The 21,854-nt window shown below is 34.5% G+C and overlaps 1 protein-coding gene across 1 annotated transcript in view; it reads right to left on the reverse strand.

Annotated features, from left to right (window-relative positions):
• Positions 1–21,854, reverse strand: part of Msr-110 — a 49,056-nt gene that overhangs the window by 15,892 nt on the left and 11,310 nt on the right. The window contains exons 2-4 of the mRNA XM_065348818.1: positions 12,801–12,974; positions 1,898–2,137; positions 400–590 (exon numbers count right to left, since the gene is read on the reverse strand). Of these exons, the coding sequence (XP_065204890.1) occupies positions 400–590; positions 1,898–2,137; positions 12,801–12,974 (605 nt within the window). The remainder of the gene's footprint in view (positions 1–399; positions 591–1,897; positions 2,138–12,800; positions 12,975–21,854) is intronic.

The raw sequence follows: 21,854 nt of genomic DNA on the forward strand, positions 1-21,854 counted from the left end.
TATTTTGAGTTCTCGTGTTAATAAAGATGGGAAAATAATTCCACATTAAATAGCAAAAAAGTCGAAGAAGACACGCACAATTGCAAGGTAAAATACCTAATAAAATGCTTTCGTTGGTCGAGTCGAGTTGGGCTAACTTGATTGAAGTAAATTTTGTCTCTCGTTGAGAGTGTCGCAAATCGCGAATAATACATAAAAAATGAAAATAAAAATAAATAATTCACCCTTTAAGTACATTTTAGTATTGTCTTTTAGTTATTGTCGATTGGCTCAAATTATTATAGTTTGGTTAGATAAAGTCATTCTATTGTAAATATTGATGAAATGAACTACGCGGTACCAGAGTGCCAGTAACAGGTGATAGGTCATGTCATGGGGTAGGTCTACCTACAAATTTACCTTTGGTCGTGACCGCTTTCGCAATAAATGGCCATTCGTTCACCGGTAACGTGTTCGTATCTAGGATCGGTGGTGATGTTTACGCCGAAAGGAAGACGAACTGTTTTTGGTTGATGATCTGTAACTTCTTCGGCACTCTTTTTCTCTACTACACAATTCATTCTAGATCTTTGATTTTTTTCCATCAGCGTCTGAAATAAATTGGTACACAATTTCAGCGAATATAGTAGGTACTTGGTACACAATGCTTAATTGCTTATAATACCTATCTGCGAGTAGCCAGCTACCTACTTAAAAGTGGTTTTTTTTCTCTTTATAACTCTCCTAAATACCCCCCCCATGTATTCAGCTTCTTGAGTTAATTTTTCGATTTTTGACGAACGTTTGAAGTTTTTTGTTTGTCTACTCAAGTGAAGCTTTGTTACTCAGAAAACAGAAAAAAATTACTTACAAATATCCATCTCTCCAGCGTATCTATGTAACTCAATGTAGTAAACAGTCTTTTTTAGATACCTGATCAACTCATACCATCATTGGCAGCCAATCAGCGAGTGGTATTTTTATATGTAATTCTAATTCGAAAAAGTTACCCGCAGTTGATTTTGTCAATGATAATTTGAAATTCTGGGGCGGGATTAATAAAAAATTGCTGAGAAATTTTTAAATGCTGAGTTCAATGAATTATTTTTTGAATTCAATTTTATAAAACTCAGATAATATCTTTCTATCATCAAGAAGTGGAACTGAAAAATCAGAGAAATAAAATTTGTGATTGATGTTGAATAATGTCTAATTTGAGATCATGTTGATTATGCCACAAAAGTTATTCAGTTGAATGTTCTAATTTACGAGAAATACATTCGACTTCATATTATTAAAAGTTCTTGGTACTTTACTTACATTCTACTTTGTAAATTATAAAAAAGATCAAGAAATGAGGAATCAGCTTCAAGTTGATATTTTCGTAAAAGCAATAACTTGGCAACCAATACAGCAATCGACCAATATGGTGAAAGCAAATGCAAAAACTATCTTTCAATCAGCGAATAGCCGATGGCTTGGCTTTTATTAAATTAAACCGTTACGTTTTCAGTTGATTTATTTGGGAGGTTGACATTTTGGCCTAAGGGTCTATGAGTGATACCTAATTGACTAATATTACCGACTACCGTCGTTGGATGGATCCGAAATGATCAGAAATCGATTTTTTTACCCATCAGATTGCTTACTTAAAGTTAGAAAAACCAGTTGAATTGAGCTCTAGAAGTTCATAAGGTGAGTTTATTCAACTAGTTTTTCAAATTTTCCAATTGCATAAGTAATAAATGAGTAAGTAACCAGATGGGTAAAAAACTCGATCTCTGATGATAATTCTAGATCCAGCCGATGGTAATATTAGTCGATTTGGTACATATCAAGCATGGATCTTTTGGCTAAAGTACGAAGTAAAGTATATTAAAGTAGGTATAATAATGTTTGCAATAATAATAATTCTTACGCCGGCGAGTTCGTCGAAATCCAACTGTAATGGTAACTTTATTTGTATGGGCGCACTTTGCGACTGAGATGGATTACGATTCCCATGATCGTGATGGGAAAAGCTGTGCATTGGTTGTTGCGGCGGCGGCGGAGGCGACGCTGTTGCCGCTATGCTTTCTTGCTTCGATTCAGAACTCTCATCCGACTGCAACGGATCTACCAAGGCCTGGTACGAAGGTCGATCGCCGACGTCTTCATTCTGCGCGAAAAATTAAACATGAAAACATACAGCCAGATTAACATTCACTTCATAATTAAATTCAAATAGCTTTTATTCTGTAAAATACATAACATGGAAAAAAATTACCTACTATGTATTACATGTAATTTGGGGTCCTTATATATAAACGAATGAAACCTTTACCTTATGTCTTGCGCGACTCCATGAAAGAGACTATTCCTCAACTGGTTTGAGATACTATCTCCCCATCTTAACCGTTGCTTTCCCGCTCTTATTTTCCCAAAAGGATACTTAATTGCCCAGTTTTTGTACTTTTTTCTTGCCAAATGTACCGCCCAATTCCATTACAACTTTTTTATCACTTTGATTACATCCAAATTTGACTTGAGTTGATTTTTTAGGATTGAAAGTTTTCATTTTATCAATTTTTTTGACATTTGAAATCGTTTTCGTGTTGGGGGGGGGGTGTAATTGACCAAGTTATGAAAAATGTCACTCTACGATTTTTTACTGAAAGCAGTGTTGCCATTTTAGCGTTTTTCTAGCAGTTCCAAGTGATTTTGTTTCAGGAAAATTCGTCAGATATTTCCAATCTAGCTATTGGTGAGAACTCTAGCTTTTTTCGCAAAAACCTATTTTATTCCCACTTTTTTGATAAAAATATGCTGAAAAGTTTCATTTTTCGGCCAAAAATCATTAAAAAGTGTCTTTTTTATGTAAAAACAGTTTCTAAAAACTTCATTTTTCTTCTAAAAATTGCTTTTCAGTCTTATATTTTCCTCAAAATTAGCAAAATGTTTCTTTCATGTCAGAAATTTAAAAAAATGTCTTCCGGCTATTTTTCATTGTTAAAAATCTCGTCAAAATCGATTTTCAACATTGAACATTTTTTTTTCAAACTCTGGCGTAGAAGAATCATTTTGATAATTTTTACGAAAAAACAAGTTTTTTTTAAAGCAATTTTTGGAAGAAAAATTAGGTTATTTGGAATTTTTATTTTGCAAAAAACGATGTGGTGTTTGGGGGTGACTTCTACTTTGAGGTAGAAAAGTCTTTGACCAAATCCACATAGGTGAATACAGGAGACCTATATTCTAGCTCTGACAAACGAGTTCAGAAAGAAATTGTATCGCGATGCGACTCGAAATAAATAAATAAATCACCGGAGGTGCGCACTTGCAATAAATTGTATTTACGAATAAAGTACAATTTAATTGCTAAAACAATGAGGCTAATAACGTACGTGGCACATAGGCCTAAAACAAGTTCCCTAGCACAAGATTAATAATAACTATACGCGAGCACGGCTATATTAAAACTGTTGGCTCTGCCCAGGTTACAATGTCGGAAGTGGTCCTTGGACCAGGTCCAATAGATGTCTCTGCCTTATGGAACTTTCCATAGGAACTTTCCATTAGCAGTGATACCACTTCCTCCGGAGCACAACTTCCCTTTAGGTGGAAGCTGCGGGCGCATCCCCTCCCGGTACAACGACAATTTTTGAGCATTTTTGGCAAAAACAAGAATTTTTTTATCGAAAATGTGGGACTTTTCAAAAATGTTGATCTAGTGGAAACTCTAGCTATTTTCCGATGGGAAATTTGGCGGTTTTTAGCTATGTTTTGAGAGCAATCTGGCGGGATTTAGATTTTCAGAGCGGTAACACTGATTGAAAGGCCCCTTTCACTACATCCTATTTTTAAAATAAAGTACCTACCTAGATCTGAACCTTAGCTTATGCTTCTTTTAAAGTTCTGAATTTAAAGTTTCTAATTTTTAGATTTTTTGATTTGCCATGTTTTACCTTATTATGATTTTTACTTGACTGAGTAGAAAGTCGAAAGTACCCTTGCTGACAAGGCTTTACTGGGTACCCACCAATTCTACTGTGCCATCTGCAAATCTAAGATTGTTTAGTTTTTTACCCAGGATTTATATTCCCAATTTTGTCCAGTCCACCTCCCCTAAACATTTGTTCCAAAACTCCGTTGAAAAGAATAGGTGATAAGGGGTCCCCCTGTTTTACACCTCTTCCAATTTCAAAGTGATAATTCTTGCTAAAAGGTCAATGTACATATCTGTTATGGTATCTATGAAGTGTATGGGGACCCCCTACTGATGAGATAATAGTCAAAAGCCTTTCTAAGGTCTACAAAGGCGAGGTGGAGGTAAAGTTGATACACCTCTGCTTTTTCAACTCTCTAAATTTAAAGCAGTCAAATTTCACTGCTTAGCAGTCACGACATTTTGCCTTTTTAAAGCAGTAGTTTTTTTTACTGCAAAACAGTGAAAAATTACGGAATTGGTCAGTCAAAATGATTTTTTACTGACCAATTCAGTAATTTTTCACTGTTCTGCAGTAAAAAAAACTACTGCTTTAAAAAGGCAAAATGTCGTGACTGCTAAGCAGTGAAATTTGACTGCTTTAAATTTAGAGAGAAGTAGTTTATTGACAGTATGTAAGTGGTCTATTGTTGAGTAGCCTTTAAGAAAGCCAGCCTGCTCTTCTGGTTGTTAGAGATTTAAAATATTTTTTATTCTTTTTTCGAATAATTTCGAAAATATTTTTGACAGGGTTGAGGAAATATTAATTGGGCGATAATTTTCTATGTTATGGCGGTCTCCTTTCTTGAATATTAAAATTATATCAGATTTTTTCCAAAGGGAGGGTATTTTTTTTGTGAGAAGAATAGAATTGCATAAAGTGGTTAGGGCTTTGAGCAGTTCAATCTCCCCTTTTTTTATTTGTTCGTTACATAACATGTCTGTTCCCATAGCTTTATTATTTTTGATAATTTTGATAACAAAATATACCTCCTCTTCCATGAAAACTGGTTCAGGTTCAACTGTAGACGCGTGGCAAGTGCGAGGGAAACCTGACTCACTGGGTTTTCTATAGAGATTCTCATAGAAACTTGTGGCGTGTAAGTTAATATACTTATTCTCTTGAATAAATTTTTACTCCCTTGTGGTCCTGAAGAAACACTGTATATTCTTTTCCTAGTGCAAGGTATTTACTGATATTTTTTGTGCTTTTAGAGACTACCCACCGATTAACGTTCATTAAATGTTTGAAAATTTTAAGGATTAGGTTGCTCAAAATCTGAGAAATATCAAGCACCCCAAACGAAGTGCTGAATTTAATGGAATTTTGTCAACCGTTACAACCCCATGTCGAAACCATCAACCAATTATCATCATTGCTGTACATTGTCTTCGAGAGTGTATTTTTTCGTAGGTACCTACCTATTGAATTGCTGTGCACGTACAGGGCGTACAAAAATATTGGCCACCCCCAACAAAATTTTGGTTGAATATTTCAGTTGCTCACAGTGAATAACAATAATGAACTTGGGGTGGGCCTTGAATACATGACAAAAAAATGTGCGAATTTCTTCTGCTCCCAACCATCCAAGTGGTGACCTCTGGTGAGAAAATAATTCCCTATTTTTTATGTTTTCCATTTTTGAAAAACTCTGGCTTCAATGGACCTCTCAATTTTCAAAAACTGAAAAAATCCGAACTTCAAAGCAAAATTTTTAAATTTCAAAAATTTCAAGTTCTAAAACTTTTAAAGTCATTTTTGAGTAAAATGAACTCTCATCACGATATTGACCCCCTATCTAGAAAACCTTGTCGGTTTCAATGGAGGGGGCTAAAATCGTCATGAGAGTTCATTTTACTCAAAAGAAATTTTTTAGAAAGAACAGAACTCGAAATTTTGAAATTTTAAAATTTTACAGTGAATTTGTATTTTACAAAATTTTTAAAAACTGAGGGACCCACCACAGTCCCAGTGAGCATACCTCCAAAAAAATACAGTGTTGAATTGTATTTCAGTTGATCACAGTGAATAATAATAATGGTAATGAAAAGTATGACTTAAAAAACAATTGGAAGAATGAACGAATATCTTACTACTTTGAAAACACAATTGAAATAATGAAATGTTGCAAAAAAAACAGCGTGTTATGCATGACTTGAAAAAAAATTGGAAGAATAAACGAATATCTCACCATTTTGAAAACACAATTGAAATAAAGAAATGTTAAAGTAGGTACTTATCACCAAAAAAACGTCTGTCGATTTAAAAAATCAATTGAAAAAGCAAAACGTTTTGTGGGCACTACGTCTCGTCTTGAAAACACCACATTGATTACGATTTGAAAAATACAAATAAAAATTGAAACTGACTGGAAAAAACATAATTGAAAAAACAAAGCATCCTGTATGTTCGGGGCTCTACCTATACTACCCCCTCCCCCTCCCGCAAAAATTCACTGTGAAATTTTAAAATTTCAAAACTTCAAGTTCTGTTATCTCTAAAAAGACTCTTTTGAGTATAATAAACTCTCGTGATGATTTTAGCCTCCTCTATTGAAAACCAACTGACCCCCCCCCCCCTGAAATAGCTGAAATATAATGTAAAATACGAATTTCAGCTATTCTAGGGGACCGACTTGGTTTTCTAGGGATGGGGTTAATATCCTGATGAAAGTTCATTATACTCAAAAAAAAAACTTTTTAAAAGTGTTACAACTTGAAATTTTTAAATTTTAAAAATTTTGCTTTCAAGTTGGATTTTTTCAAATTTTTGAAAATTGAGAGACCCATCGCCCGCAGCACGAGTTTTTCAAAAATGGAAAAATTAAAAAATATGGAATTATTTTCTCACCAGAGGTCACCATTTTGAGGGTTGGGTGCGGAATAAATGACGATTTTTTTTTGTCGTGTATTTGTCCATTTTTGTCGAAGAATAAGGGGTTTTGATATGTTTTAATGAGCCAAAATGAGGGGGAAATTTCCCCAGTCCAAATTGAATAACAATTGAAAAAGCGTGGGTTTGGGTTGTTGTTTCAATATGAAATGACAGATTCTCTCGTGTTTCATTGAAACAATCACTCGTCGAACGCCCATTTTTCTAATGATTAGGTATTCAAGTTTTCCAATTTTCAAGAAAGAAATTGTCTCTATTTTTTGTTGAAATCAGAATCCCTTATTCTCAAACACACGGTACAGGGGGGTACTCGATATTTCTGGGCATGCTGTACATGTTATTACGTATCTATAGTTATTCGCATAATCGGTTGTACCTCTATGCCTACTCATTTATACTGTCAAGTCTTTACTCATTGCTGGTTCAATTATTGCTGTAGACCTATTTGTAGCGACAACAAACGCGACCATAGCACCATAGCAGTTAGCTAATACGAGTTGTTATTATAGCTAGTTACTCGACTGAGTGAGTACGCGTACAGTTACAGTACGGACTGCCTACCGCCAAAGCCGAATGTGAATTGTGAATTGCGAATCAGTCTCACACACAGTCAGTGCCCCACTGCCCAACACCCAGTCTACAGTGTGCACTATGCAGTATATCGTATGGATACGTAACACTTTTACCCACATAAACGAAAAGGTAGGTTGGTAGGTAGGTAGGTAGGTAGGTAATGGTTCAGCTACATGTAGGTACTATCAAGGAAAAACAAAAACATCTGATTTGTGTAGCTATTTGTGTGTGTGTGTCTGTGTAACTGTACAACTGTAGAATGTAAGCAATAAGATACCTCTACCTCTACCTCTACCTGTACCTATACGAATGTATGTGTATACAATATAAATGTATAATATGCACATACTCTCGTATATACCATACCTTTACCTACACCTCATAATATACCGGCCACTATACAATTACGAGTAACATATTCGTAGGTGAGCAGGTAAGCAGATACGCGAGTACGTAGACGTGCTACACAGTGTCGTATGTACTTTCACCGCACAGCTCGGCTCAATTTGTTTTTCATCGCCATTTTAAACAATATAGGCTAGCGTAGGTTCTGAGAGGTGGAGGGAACCATAAGTAGGTGCACTGTGCACTTTTCAGCTACAGCATAGATGCAAATACACAGATGATGGAAGAGACAGGGACATGTATGGGTGTTTGCTGACCCCCAACTCGACTTTGTTTTTTGCTCTGAGCCCCCGATTTTTGAAAAAATAATTGAAGGGAATGAACAAGAAAATTGAAAAAGTTGAAAATTACTTACCTAACGCAATTGTTTAAACGTTTATATTAGTAATCGATAATTTACTTATTGGCGAATAAACTTTTTTTCATGATTTTCACTTTTTCATGAAATTTTTCAATTGAGAAATTTTCAACTTATAGCCAATCAGCGAATAGCATTTCGAAGAAGCCAATCGGAATCACCGATTGAAATATTATTGACTGTTTTTTTTTGGTTTTGTTCAAAATTGTGGTTTTATTCAAAATTGCATTTGAATGGCAAAATTAATTTTTAAGATGTTTCAAAACATAGCCAAGTGTTTTCAACCTAATAGTAATTTTGATTTTCTTCGATTGTTTTTTTTTTCAATTTGAAATGAATTTTTAAATTCATATTAAATCTGATATTTTTCTATGTATCAAGAAGACGTGATGAATGAATTTTTAAATTGATGTTGATGTGTGCGGTTATTTTATTAACCATGCCATCGAAGGAGTTCTTGTTCGAAAACAAAAAAAAAATCAAAGCATTAAAACAGTTGAAGCATCCGATAGGTAAAAAGCGAATGCAAAATCTCTCTTGTAATCAGCGAATAGCTGATGGCTTGATTTTTTAAAAGTGAAAAAGTGGTGGTTTTTGACTGAAAGGTAATGAAAATTTACAAAATATATAATTTCAACGTTAAATTCGTCGAAACCCTTTCTTTTTACCGACTTTTTTACAATAGACTGGTAAATTTTCAAAAACCTTTCGCTCGGGCATCATTTCTGTTTTTTTTTTTTTTTATGGAAAATTATTCTAAGTACTTATTTGAAAGTAAGATTTTTGACTCGACTTTCAGGATTATCAAAGATGGTCGTGACTGAGAAGTGATTTCTTTGTTTTACATCTCGAATCCCACCCCACGTTTTCCAAAAGCTTCTTCTTCGCTTCGCTTCGGTCAATTTTATTTTTCAGAATTTAAATTTCCAAAAAATTATCATACCACTAGTAATTTGAAAAAAATGTCAAGCTCTCATTGGGAAATTATTGCATTATTATGAATTTTAGTTTTCACCAAGTGAAGCTATCATCAATGCATTGCACTTATATTTTTCCGACTATTCTTCGACAGTTTTCCAACGTGAGAAGCCGAAGAACGTCATTTTCATTGTCAAAAATCATATTCTCCAGTACCTATATTGATATTTTTCAAATTCGAGATTTAACTAGGTATCTATTATTTTTCTTGAAATTTGAAATTCGTGGAAATGAAAATCAATACTTGGCCCAAGCAGCGAAGCGAGAGGGCGAAAGATTTTAGCAATTTGCAATTCAAGAAGCCAAAGAACTTGTTTTTTTGGATGATAGAGATGATGGAAAATCATTTTTCTGACCTTTGAACTTTTTAAAATTCTAGCAATATTTTTCTGGAAATTGTGAACCTTGAAAAAGGAAAAAAAATTTACCTGGACGAAACAAAGGACAAAGCTAACATTCTTGACATAGTTGTGGTAATAACTAATCTTCATTTTTAACTTGTGAAAATTGTAGCCAACATTTTCAGAGGAGAATTGGTTATTTAGGATCTCTAGCTGAATATTTTGAATACGTATCATTCAATCAAGAAGTCGAATTTGGAGGGGGCACCCACACCACATAGATAAGTATAAAATTTTGCAATCCATCCAAAACGTATGGAAGGCCACAGGTGCTTTTTTTTATGGAAGCTCAGTATGAATCTTCCATAATCGTTCTCCAGAAGAAAAATTTCCTGAAATGCTAATCAGTCGTATTGGAAACTCCGTATAAATCTTCCATAATCGATCTCCAAAAGAAATGCTGATCAGTCGTATCAACAGACAAATTATTTGTCAGTGAGGAGAACGATTCAGAATTCGAAATACCGATTGATTACTTGTAGGAATTTATGCAAGAAATACTCGTATGTCCGAATCTGAATAAGTTTCTAGAAATGTTGTGGGAAAAAATAATATTACGATATTTCTGAGAAAGACGTTGGACATGTTCCAGAAATAATTCAAGAAGAGGAAAATTATTCTGATTCCGATGAATATTCTTGCGACAATGTGACGTCAATTGGAGTTAAATGTTGGATGACGATAATATTATCTTGGAATTCTTGGAAGAAAATTGGTAAAATTTACATGATCAAAACACGATAATTAAGTGTTTTTTACTGTTTGTTTATAAGATATTCTAGAATATGAATTTTTTAATTTCAAATCGAGAAATCAGAATGGAACAAGGACGAAATCTTCTGAAAATTTGTAGGCATAAAAATGACGTTTCTTATGCGAGGAGTATATTTTTTAGCTTTTAAAATTTTTTAAATTTGAATGATATTTTTTTTTGGAAGTCGATTTTGCAAAAAAAAAAAAATTGAGAAAGACCAGAAACGTTTGAAAATTTGTATTTTGAATGACATAAAAGCGATGTTATTGATGTGAAGGGTTTATTTTTTGGATTTAAAAATTCAGAAATTGAATATTTTTTATTCTAGAAAATTCAATTTTGAAAAAGAAAACAGATCCGGGCGAAGTGAGGGCAAAAGCGTTCAGAAATTTGTGTTCGAGAAGTAAAAAAACGATGTTTTTGTTTCATCACAGGCCTTTCTATTGCTGGGCCTTCCAGAAAATGCGTGCCCAGAGCCAGAGAACTAATTCTGATCACAAATAGATATGTACCAACCTCTGTTTATTCAAATGACTGGGTCAATTCGGTTTTTTAATTCATCTTTCTCAGCTTGTATTTTTATTGGTCTCACCTCGAGTAAAATATTTAAGTTTGTGTCCCTTTAATGCGGATTCTGCCCTTTTATCAGGCTGCAGATCTGGACCTTGGGCCCTGACCTAATGTACCCCCTCCTCGTTGGAATATAAGTGTAAAGTGACCGATTATCGATCGACCACTTATTTGTTTTTCGAATTGCTCGGCCCCAAATTCACCTAGAAAAGTTGGCAATTGCTCAAAATCACGACCAACTATCCTAGTTTTCTCCAAACATTTATCCCCCCTCCCCCAATTTTTTGGAAATTTGCCGACGTTTTAGTAAAAGTGGTCAAAAATGCGATTTTTAATTGTTGGGTCCCTGTTTCGAGATCACCTTGATTTCTTTCCAAAAAATGGGTCCCTAAATTTTGGAAAAAATGTTTCTTGGCATATTTTTCACATGACAAAACCAATAAGACCGTTTTGAATTCCGTAAAACAAAATTTCGCCGAGAAATTGAACACATGTGTTTTTCGAAGAGATGAGTATGGCAGAATAATTTCAAAATATTTTCCATTTAAATGATTTAATTTGCTTACGTATTCTGCTATTAATTTTTTCTGGTTAATTTCGCTGAGTGACCGGTAATTTTTTTTGTGACTTGACATTTTCTATAAAAATGTGAATAAAAATAGGTAAAGGTAGAGTGGGGTAATTGCAAAGCACTATTTGATTAGTGACACTTTGAGAGGGCGCTGTGAGAAGACTATTGCACGGATGAAGCTGAAATTTGTACCACTTATACATCAAGAGGTTCTCTATCAATGGTAAAATTTTGGTACAATTTGGTCCACAAATCGTGGGGAAAATTGCAATTTGAAAATTTGAAAATCGACTTTTGCATTTACCCCATGTTGGGGTAAATGCAAAAGTCGATTTTCAGCGAATTTTTTTTATTTTTTGCATTTTCAACACAATCACTGTATTCTACGTGTCATTTGCTAACTTTTGATGTATTCGTGTTCTTGATTCGGTTAAAAATTCGATAACTTTTCCACTTCCCAAAAAAATTTTAGGGGAGTGAAAAAATGTTGAAAAATTATTTTTTTAAAAACTCGCTTAAATGAACAAAAAATCAACTATTGATCATTTCTGATGTTTTTTGTGTAAAAAACTCGTCATAGAAATACATTTTTCGTCAAATATATTGGCAAAACATTAAAAAAGAGCAATAATTTTAAAATTCAGTAAAACTGTTAATCACTTCTCTAACGTGTAACTCATCATGTGACCATGGAAGTTTATTTTTTTGTAATTTCGAAACATTTACAAGTTATTTAGGGCAAAAAAATATTTGTGGTAAGTGCAAAAATTTTAAAAAAAAATCGTTTTTGCAATTATCCCGAGTCGATTTTTTCTGGGGTAATTGCAAAAACACAATTTACGGCCGAAATAAAGAAAAAATTCAAATTGCGATATCTTACCTTAAACTTTAATCCTTCATGACCCTAAATCGTGAAAATTCCAGATAAATCGACGGTTTTTTCAATTTCACATGCATTTTTTTTAAAAAACATCTCTCACTTTACTTACGAGTGGTATATTTTTGTGCATGAGGTCACAATTTTGCAATTACTCCACTCTACCTTACGTTTTTATGAAATTCATGGAACTTACTTCGACTTCATTATTGTGAGAAATTATCGAATTTTTCATTTCGTTAAATTTTGTTATCTATTATTGAAGATAAGAAAAATCAGCTTCAAATATTTTGTATTTAAAATCCAGCTTATGCAACCTATGAAACGATCAACCAATAAGGTGAAAGCAAATGCAAAAACTATCTTGCAATCAGCGAATAGCTAATGACTTGTCCTTTCCGTTTTGGCATCGGACAGTTCCTTGGGCTTGAGCGTAAAGTACCTAACGTAGGTAATTGAAAATTTAAAAATTCAAACCTGTTGCTGATGATTCAGAAGAGCTTCGGCGTGTATGAGTTGCGAACACGAAGCGGTAGCTTCGATCCACGAGGAAGTAATTATGCATAAGCCCAAGATGAGTGAACACGAAATAACTGTGAAGGCTGCTATTCTGGCGATTTGCACAGCCGTAGCTTTTGGTTTCTTGTACGCCTGCAAAACAACAAAGTAAAACAGAAGATGTAAAAATCTACTCTATATTTGTATTATTTCTTACCTAAGTATACTTTATAATTGTATTGGTAGGCTACCTATAATGGGTTCGAGTATTTATTTGATCGTATGCACCTCCCCCCAATATTTTGTATAGAAAAAATTGAAAGTTTACCTACTCCTACAGTTCTGAAATTTTGGGAGTCAATTATTGGGGTTTCCAAAGTTATATTTTTTGGAAAGCTTGAACTGCGAAATTCATTCCAGTAATTTTGTCGCTGAAAGAGAAGCAAATTGGACCTAACTCGAGCCCTGCCCCAGCCCCAGTGCCAGTACCATAGTTCGAGCTCGAACAGGTGAATCGGTTGTGCGATTTTATTGGTTTGGTGCTGCCGCTCTCGCGGTTAAATTAAGCGTGTAATTAGGCACGGCTATCGTGGTTAAGAAACTCGAGTGAAAGTACGAGTATGAATGGAAATACAGACGCGGCGGCGGCCTGATAGAACACCACAAAGCACTGCTCGACTCGTCACGTCACGTCGTGGCATGGCATGGCATGGCCCAGCACAGCGTAGCACGACACATACCTACTAAACGTAATACATAAATAATATTATGGTATGGTGATGGAGGTAATTCCGCTATAGTCTGCATCTGCATTGCTTACACCTCGTTTCTGATTCACCGTACCCAAAGTCGACGTTGCCAGTTTGCTGCCGTTAGAACTTCTTTAATCTTTATACAGTTCATTTATTTTAATTTTTGAATTTGAATTTATTCAGCTTTGAAACATGTGAATAAAATGATCACGATTTTTATTTGCTCGTTAATTATTCTTCTTTTCAATGGAGCAAGTTTTTCTCGAGTCTGTATCGGAAATTATTCCCAAATACAGGACTTTTTTTGGTGGGAGATAGATTTGAAAATTGAAAGATTTCTTACTATATAAAGGTAAATACTAGAAAATCACCTCGTAGATCGTCTCATGTTTTTTTTCAATGGTGTTTTAGAGAATTTTACCCTCCTTCCAACGGTGGATAAATTTCTTCGATTTGTGGAAAACTTCACCGAAAATTTTGAGAAAATACGTTGAAAATCTCGCGAGTACAACGGTCAAATATTGCCACTAGAGCATCGTGGCGTTTCTGAGCCTCTGCTCGGGGAATATGAAGGTAAAAAATGTCGCCAGCGGTGTATAAGGTGAAATAACTCAGATTTTTTCCCTCAAAATCGTCCGCGACAACCATATCATTTTTTTGTCTCGTATTACTGAGAATTTGCCCTATTTCCAATGGTGTGAAAAATTTTCATATCCTCATAATAAATGAGCTTTTTCTGGTGCGAAATAGCAGCAAACATCAAGATTTTTTCAAATTATTCTCCCGAGATTTTTGGTCAAAAGCCATGAAGGAGCTTGAGAAGGGTGAAATGGACCACAAGAGCTTCCGTTGAGAAAGTTGAAAAAATCCTTTCACTCGATGAAATAAACTCATCGCAAAAAAATCAAAATTCGAAAAATAAACGAATTTCAATTTTTTTGCTTCGAGTGTAATTTTTATCAACTTTTTCATGAAATACGTCAGAAATAAGCTAAAATGATACAACTGAATGAATTCAAAAAAATTTCAATTTTTGGAATTTAAAATAGGATTTTTTCGAATTTTGATTTTTTTGGTGATAAGTTCATTTTATCGAGTGAAAGGGGGTTTTCAACTTTTTCAACGAATACGTAAAAATAGGGGTCAAATGGGTCAATTTTGCCATTCAAAACTTCTTTTCATGTTTTAAATCAAAAAATCTCATTTTTTCGCAAACTTTCAATTTTTTTAAATCGACTTTACGAAATAAAGCCATGCCAATTTTTTAATATGTTGTTCAGCATGAAAAGTTGTCCATAATATATTTTTTTCAGAATTTTTGATGGTCGGAACGATATGAAAACTACGTTTTGAAACGTTTAGAGCTAATTTTTCGTTCAAAAAAAAGTGGCAACACTGATTTTTATGATATGTATCACCAAAAAGCCTTTTAAAACCTCCAACTATTGGAAAAAATTCCATTTTGGTGGGTATCGTGGTTATCTAGTAATCCACTGCTGAAATGGATGATATTTCAAGTTCACTGAAAACTTTGACACCCCCTAGCAGCTGTTGAAAAAGGGCCAGAGGGCTGCGATTTGCGCCATTGGTCATCCTTTCGAAAGGTCTTTCCACAGGAAAAATTTCAATAAAATCGCCACCCCCCCTTACCACTTCTTGGTCGAATTGCCGTGGAATGACCCATGATCAAGTTCGATGCTGTTTCATCTCTTTCTCTCCTTCGCTCTTTCTCTTTTTCCAAATAAGTACGAAAATATGAAATAAAGAAAGCAGAACATGTTCTTATTCTTATAAGTGTGATTTCATTTTATTTTTTAAATTCAATTATTCGAGGATTTGACTCGAAAAAAAACATAAATCAGGACCAAATTAGTCACTTACGTTTTTTTGATCTTGAAAGATCGGAAACAAGAAGAATTGAAGTATTCAATTTGAAAAAAAAAATCAACTGAGTCTCTTTTAAGAAGAAAAGATTGATCAGGCGCTTCTCATTAATGCACGAAATTCTGAAATAGAAACAGAATTTTCAGATGAGCCCGCTAACTCTGAGTCTCTGACTATGGTATCTGGAACTGTATTTTGTTCCTTAGCCAATTAGTCATCAATGCTTCATCCATGATATTTCTTTAGCACACGAAATTTTATAATCACAATCAGTTGTGTAAAATTTCAAAGAGAAATAAACAATTTTTTGTTCTTCAAATTATTGAGAAATGGACACGGTTGACATGAGAAAAATTACATTGATCGGTTACACTGTTTTACTGTTTTATACAAAGGTCAATCAACAAGTAAGTTTCCCTTGTTCAGAAAATTAGGAAGGGAGATACCTAGGAACTTGAAATTTTCAGGGAATATTGATACAATCTTTGAGCACTACTCTGCAAAATTTTTTTCGGATCCGTTCAGTAGTTCGTTTATAATGAGAGTTTGAAGATGTGATAGGAGTTTTATAGCGTGTCCGAGGTTCAAGTGGCTCAACGAGGAGTAAAAAAAATTTTTAATTTCGAAAAAAATACGTCAATGGACTTTTACAGATGCCTACTGATCCTCCATGAAGAAAAAATTGTCTTAATTTGAACAATATGTGAGTGGTGCCGAAAATCCAGCGGGAGCGCACGAGTGTGATAAGTGATCACAGGGTAGGTTGCACAACTAGTTCGTAATTGCAGTTGATAAGAGATGAGAAAATTTGAAAAAAAAATGTATGATGAAAGAACGAATGGACGAACGCTGAATGAGTCAGTGAACGAATCTTGATGTTCCCGGTGGAAGTCCGGTAATGTAGCACACATCCCTGATGGTATTGGTAATGGTGTAGTTTTCATAAAAACCAAACCACCTAAATGCAAATGTGTGACGTTTCCACTATTTTTGAAATGGAACGACTTCTACATACTCGTACAAGATTGTGTCATTTTGACATGAACTGAACCCCCCGAACTCGGTGATGACTTCAGATTTCGTTCTTATTTCGAGGCTTTTTGATAAATATATTTCTATCGAAGATCTAGTAACGAATTTGTTTTCCTTTCTAGAAGGTCGATACCCACACGTCATTACCTATCCAAAAAATTACTTACATATTCTAAATTTTGATTACGGAACTTGAGTGGAGGTATTCCCGGATTTTCTTCTCAATTTGCAAATGAAGTTACTTTTACAACAATATGGTATAATTTTCATACGGATTTCGATTAAAATACAGATTTAATTCAGAGTGAACCTCGCGGACTACCTTATCTCAGGTTGACAACATTTTTCGCCTTTCGTTTTCCCCGGGCAGCGAGCTAGAAACGCCGCGCTGCTCTGGTGGCAATATTTTGCCGTTGCCCTGCAACATTTTCAAACTATTTTCTCAATTTGCGTGCTGATATTTTTCCCAGATTGAAAAAATGCATCTATCATTGGCCAGTGGGTTGAATCGAATTGCATAAAATGTGATTCACAAACGTCGCGAGGTCTTCGAGATGATTTACCTATTCTCACTGTTGTTGCTTTACATGAGTGTTCAGAGAATTCTCAATTTTCAGAGTCTTTTTTCATCAGGAAAGTCAATTTTTGAGAGTGATCTAATGCGGATTTGAAAAATGATCACAACCATCGAAAATGGTGATTGAATTTTTTATAAATTTGTGCAAAAAAAATGATACAGTCGTCGCGATGGATTTTGACTAAAATAGGGTACCTTACCTACCTAGACCTACTAGGGTGGTCCTTGAATACACGACAAAAAAAAATCGATTTCGTCTGCTCTCAATCCTCAAAGTGGTGACCTCTGGTGAGAAAATAATTCCCTATTTTTTTATTTTTTCCATTTTTGAAAAACTCTGGCTACGGTCGGCCTCTCAATTTTCAAAAATTAAAAAAAGTCCAACTTCAAAGCAACATTTTCAAAATTTAAAAATTTCAAGTTTAAACACTTAGAAAGTCTCATTTTGAGTAAAATGAACTCTCATCAGAATATTAACCCCATCCCTAGAAAACCAAGTCGGTCCACTAGAATAACTGAAATTCGTATTTTACATTAAATTTCAGCTATTTCAGGGGGTCAGCTTGGATTTCAATGGTGGGGGTTAAAATCGTCATGAGAGTTTATTTTACTCGGACGAGACTTTTTAGAGATAACAGAACTTGACATTTTGAAATTTTAAAATTTTACAGTGAGTTTGTATTTTGAAATTTTTTTGAAAATTGAGGCGCCCACCGCAGCCGTAATTTTTTGAAAATGGAAAAAATAAAAAAAGAGAATTATTTTGTCACCAGAGGTCACCATTTCGGTGGTTGAGAGGGAGAAAAATCCCAACTTCGAGAACAAGGACCTAGACGACCCTAGAACTGATGCATAAAAATAAGGTAAAGCTAATAAAAATGATCAAGTTTTCTTCACAAGATATAGCAACGTAAGAGAAAATTTATCTCGAAACATATCAAAATGAGATCGTTGTGATTAAATATCAAATAGGACAGGTATACTCATAAATAAAGATCACGACATCACACATCAAGAAGATAGGTAATGGAAATTAGTTTCTGAAAACGTCTAATGAAATAAGAAAACAAACTGAATCATTGTATGACCGAATACGAAGTACCTATTCAACATCAAACAGATGGAAAATATTCTTAGATTCATCAAAGAAATCAACCTGTGAAATCAAATCTAGGCTAACCCCTCGAAACTGGGCGTAAAAATCCTGGCAATTATACACGTCCAGTATTAAAAAAAAAAAGAAGAAGGAAAAGTACCTACTGAGAACTACATATTCCGTATAGGGGTCTACTTACTGAATCATCCTTAGGAGCCTCGGACGCGAATTTATTTATGAGTTGAGTTTACTGGAAGTCATATTTATTACAAACAATAGATATATGAATTTTGTCCCTTCAATTTTGAAAATAGGCCACACTTTCACACGACTCTTTTTCTCGTTATTACCTGGTTATAATATCCAAATTTGAAGTATTGCCATCAATTTACCGGACACCTTGTATGTGAAGCATACGTTTCCAAAACGCACTAAGTCCAAAAAAATATTGATAAGAAATTAATGGTACTTAGTACAATTTAGAAACGAAGGAATGGCCCAAATTGGCTGATTTTTTGATATGTTGTAGCCAAGACCCTTGAGCACAACATATCAAAAAATCAGCCATTTTGGGCCGCAACTTTATGCTACATGGCCTTGCAACCTCAGAATCTTTGAAAATGGACTTAGTGCGTTTTGGAAACGTATGCTTCATGTATATAGCGATAAATTGAAAATTTACTACATCCGATTTCATTTTCACCCATTCAAAAAACTTTTTTTTTTGACGATTTTTTGAAAATGAATTGGGGGGGGGGTATCAGTACATTTTCAATTCAGTACTGAAAATGTGTCTTTCCAAAAGGTCCTTCCATGGTCCTTCTTTTTAGTTTTCAGATTTTGTTGGACGTACCAGTCATACATACACCGCTGACAACTTTTTGGCCTTTTGTTTACGATGCTCTGGTGGCAACATTTTGTCGTTGCCCCGCCAAAATTCTCAAACTATGCTGATATTTTTCCCAGATTGAAAAAATACATCGTCATCTATCATTGACCAGAGGGTTGAATCGAATTACGTAAAATGTGATTTAAAAACGTCGCGAGGTCTTCGAGATGATTTATTTTCACTGTTTTTGCTTTACAGAGTGTACATATAAAGAATTCTCAATTTTCAGAGTCTTTTCCTATCAGGAAAGTCTCTTTTTTGAAAGTGATATTTAATGCGGATTTGAAAAATGATCACACCATTGAAAAAAATAATGAAACGGGGTGTCCACAAGCCTGGAAAACCTGGAAAAGTCAGGGAATTTTGGAAATTAACAGCATTTTCTACTCAAAAGTCAGGAAATTTTGTGGAAGGTTCCATTTCTCTAAATGAAAAAATTCACCTTCGCTTTGCTCAGGCAATTTGTCGCTGATCGATTTTGTCATAAAATGCCAAATTCCCAGAAAGTATTGTTTTTTGCAAAAATTGTTGAAGTCTTGCATCTTATCAATTTATGTCGAGTTATGAGTATCATTAATAAATTTCGCTGTTTAGCGCTGAAATGTTTCGCATTTTTAATAAAAATGGTCAAGAAGCCCTGCCCTTTATAGAAATTATTGTAGACGTCTCGTTTTCTGTCAAAAATATCAAAAAAGTCTCGCTTTTAGCCTCAATTGCCAAGAATGTTCTTTTTTTTGTGGCGAAAAAGATGCTAAGAATTGTGTTGTTTTTTGTATCCGAAAACTCTCACTCTTTTCCAATAATAGTTCTGATGTGTCGTTTTTTCGCCAGAAATTGCTAGAAAAAAGACTTTTCTTTTGCTGAAATTGTCAAAAGTCTCGTATTCATTGCCAGAAATCGCAAAATTCTCAATTTTTGGTCTAAAATTACCAAAAAAAATTGCTTTTTTTTCAATCAAAAAATTGCCAAGTATTTTGTAGTTCAATATTTTTGGCAAAAATTGGAGAAAGGAGTCCAAAATGTTCTGCTTTTTGCTGAAATTAAACAAGTTTCTATCGAGTTTCATTTTTAGATTTTAATTATATAAACGAAAAGTCTGGTTTTTTTTGATATATATTTTTTTTTTGCTTTAAAAATCTATTCCCTATGTTTTGTCACTGTTTTGGTTACTTTTTTGAGCGTTTTAGGTTACTGAAGTCACTTTTTTCGAAAAAACATGTACGAGCCCTAGAATTTTAAAAAACTATTGATTTAATTTGAGTAATGTTGACATCAAAAAAAATATATTTCTTTATGAAGTCATCATTTTTTTGGAGTTGTAAATTTTCCAGAGCTTTTGCCCTCGCTTTGCTTGGGCCATTCAACATCGAAATGACGAAAGGACGGACAGATGGAAAGATGGAAAGACTGGATGAAAGAATGAATTAATAAAAACATGAATTTGTAGAATAAAATTTCAGTATTCAGTTCAGTACTTGTATTATTAGTTCTGCATTTAGTTCAGTGTTCTGTCCAGTTCATCATTCGTTTCATGTTCCAATGAGAGATGTTTCAGGGTTCAAATAAAAATTTTAATAAGTTTTTGAAAAATGATGTTCTTCCATTGTGTCTTAGCTGGAATCCGAATCATTAATACAATTTTTGTTCGTTTAACAGAACGCCTTTCTTTTTAAAAATTTGAGCTCAGCATGTTAAAATCTTGGTTTTTTCCATTACCCCCCCCCCCCCCCCAAAAAAAAAATTCCCACCAAGTTTTTAAATAAAGGCCACCATATTGAGCACACAATCATGCTTGGAAAAAAAGGGCACAACTGTAGATCTATTAACAATATTTGAAGCTCATGATGTTCGAAAAAATTTTACACCCTCCCTCCCTCATGATCGCATGTGTAATTCATTTTTCAAGAATCTGTAAAATTGGAGAAATTGGCCTGGAAAATCTGGAAAAACGTCAGGGAAAATAATTTCCAGAAATGAGTGGACACCCTGTGAAATTTTGTAGATATTATATTGTTACAAAAAAAAAAATATACGGTCTGTGGGATGGATTTCCGAGTAAAAATATACCTACAGATTCAGTTCAGAGTTAAACTCGCCTACTGCCATACATTGACTATACTGACAACTGTTCTCGTCATCATTTAAAGCTGTTAAAATGATTGTAAATTCAATTCTTATATTCAAAAAGAAATAGGTACTGCAGGGAATACGTATTGAATGGAGAGGTTCTTAACAGCAGCAAACTAAGGTAGTGAGGTTGACTCTGTGTACTCGCTTTCCCTAGATAGCGACGGACTTGTGTAGGTATATCGTGCTAACGGTGGTTACGTTTCATTTTCGCATCGTTGCCGCTGCCACCGCCACCGCCGCCGCGACGTAATTCCATCATCGCAAATTAATAAGAATAACAAGTACCTAACGTGAGAGAACGGCATACAGCTTCCGCCATCGCCATCGACATCGTCGCACTCTACAAGGTTCTTTGATCTATACGAGTAGGTACATGAACCGTATGCGGACAGATTGAATCAGCATAATAATATTATGTGGAAGGACATTGAGCTACAAATTTCCGATTTTAAGCCAGTCTCTAGGGCTATAGCGAAACATGGCGAAGGCTCTGTGGTTTTTTGATCTTTCCATTCGATGGAGATGAACAGAAAAAAAAGAAAACAACTCACGCGATTGACTGGCTACAGCTTCAAAATTTCGACCAAGGAACTAGATATAGGTATTCTTATCTTATTTCTTATAGGCTAAGTCTCCAGCTCCCAGCTCCGGTAGATGTTCCATTTTCAGTCAG

The sequence above is a fragment of the Planococcus citri genome, chromosome 2 (assembly GCF_950023065.1).
Source record: "Planococcus citri chromosome 2, ihPlaCitr1.1, whole genome shotgun sequence".
NCBI classification, from domain to species: domain Eukaryota; kingdom Metazoa; phylum Arthropoda; class Insecta; order Hemiptera; family Pseudococcidae; genus Planococcus; species Planococcus citri.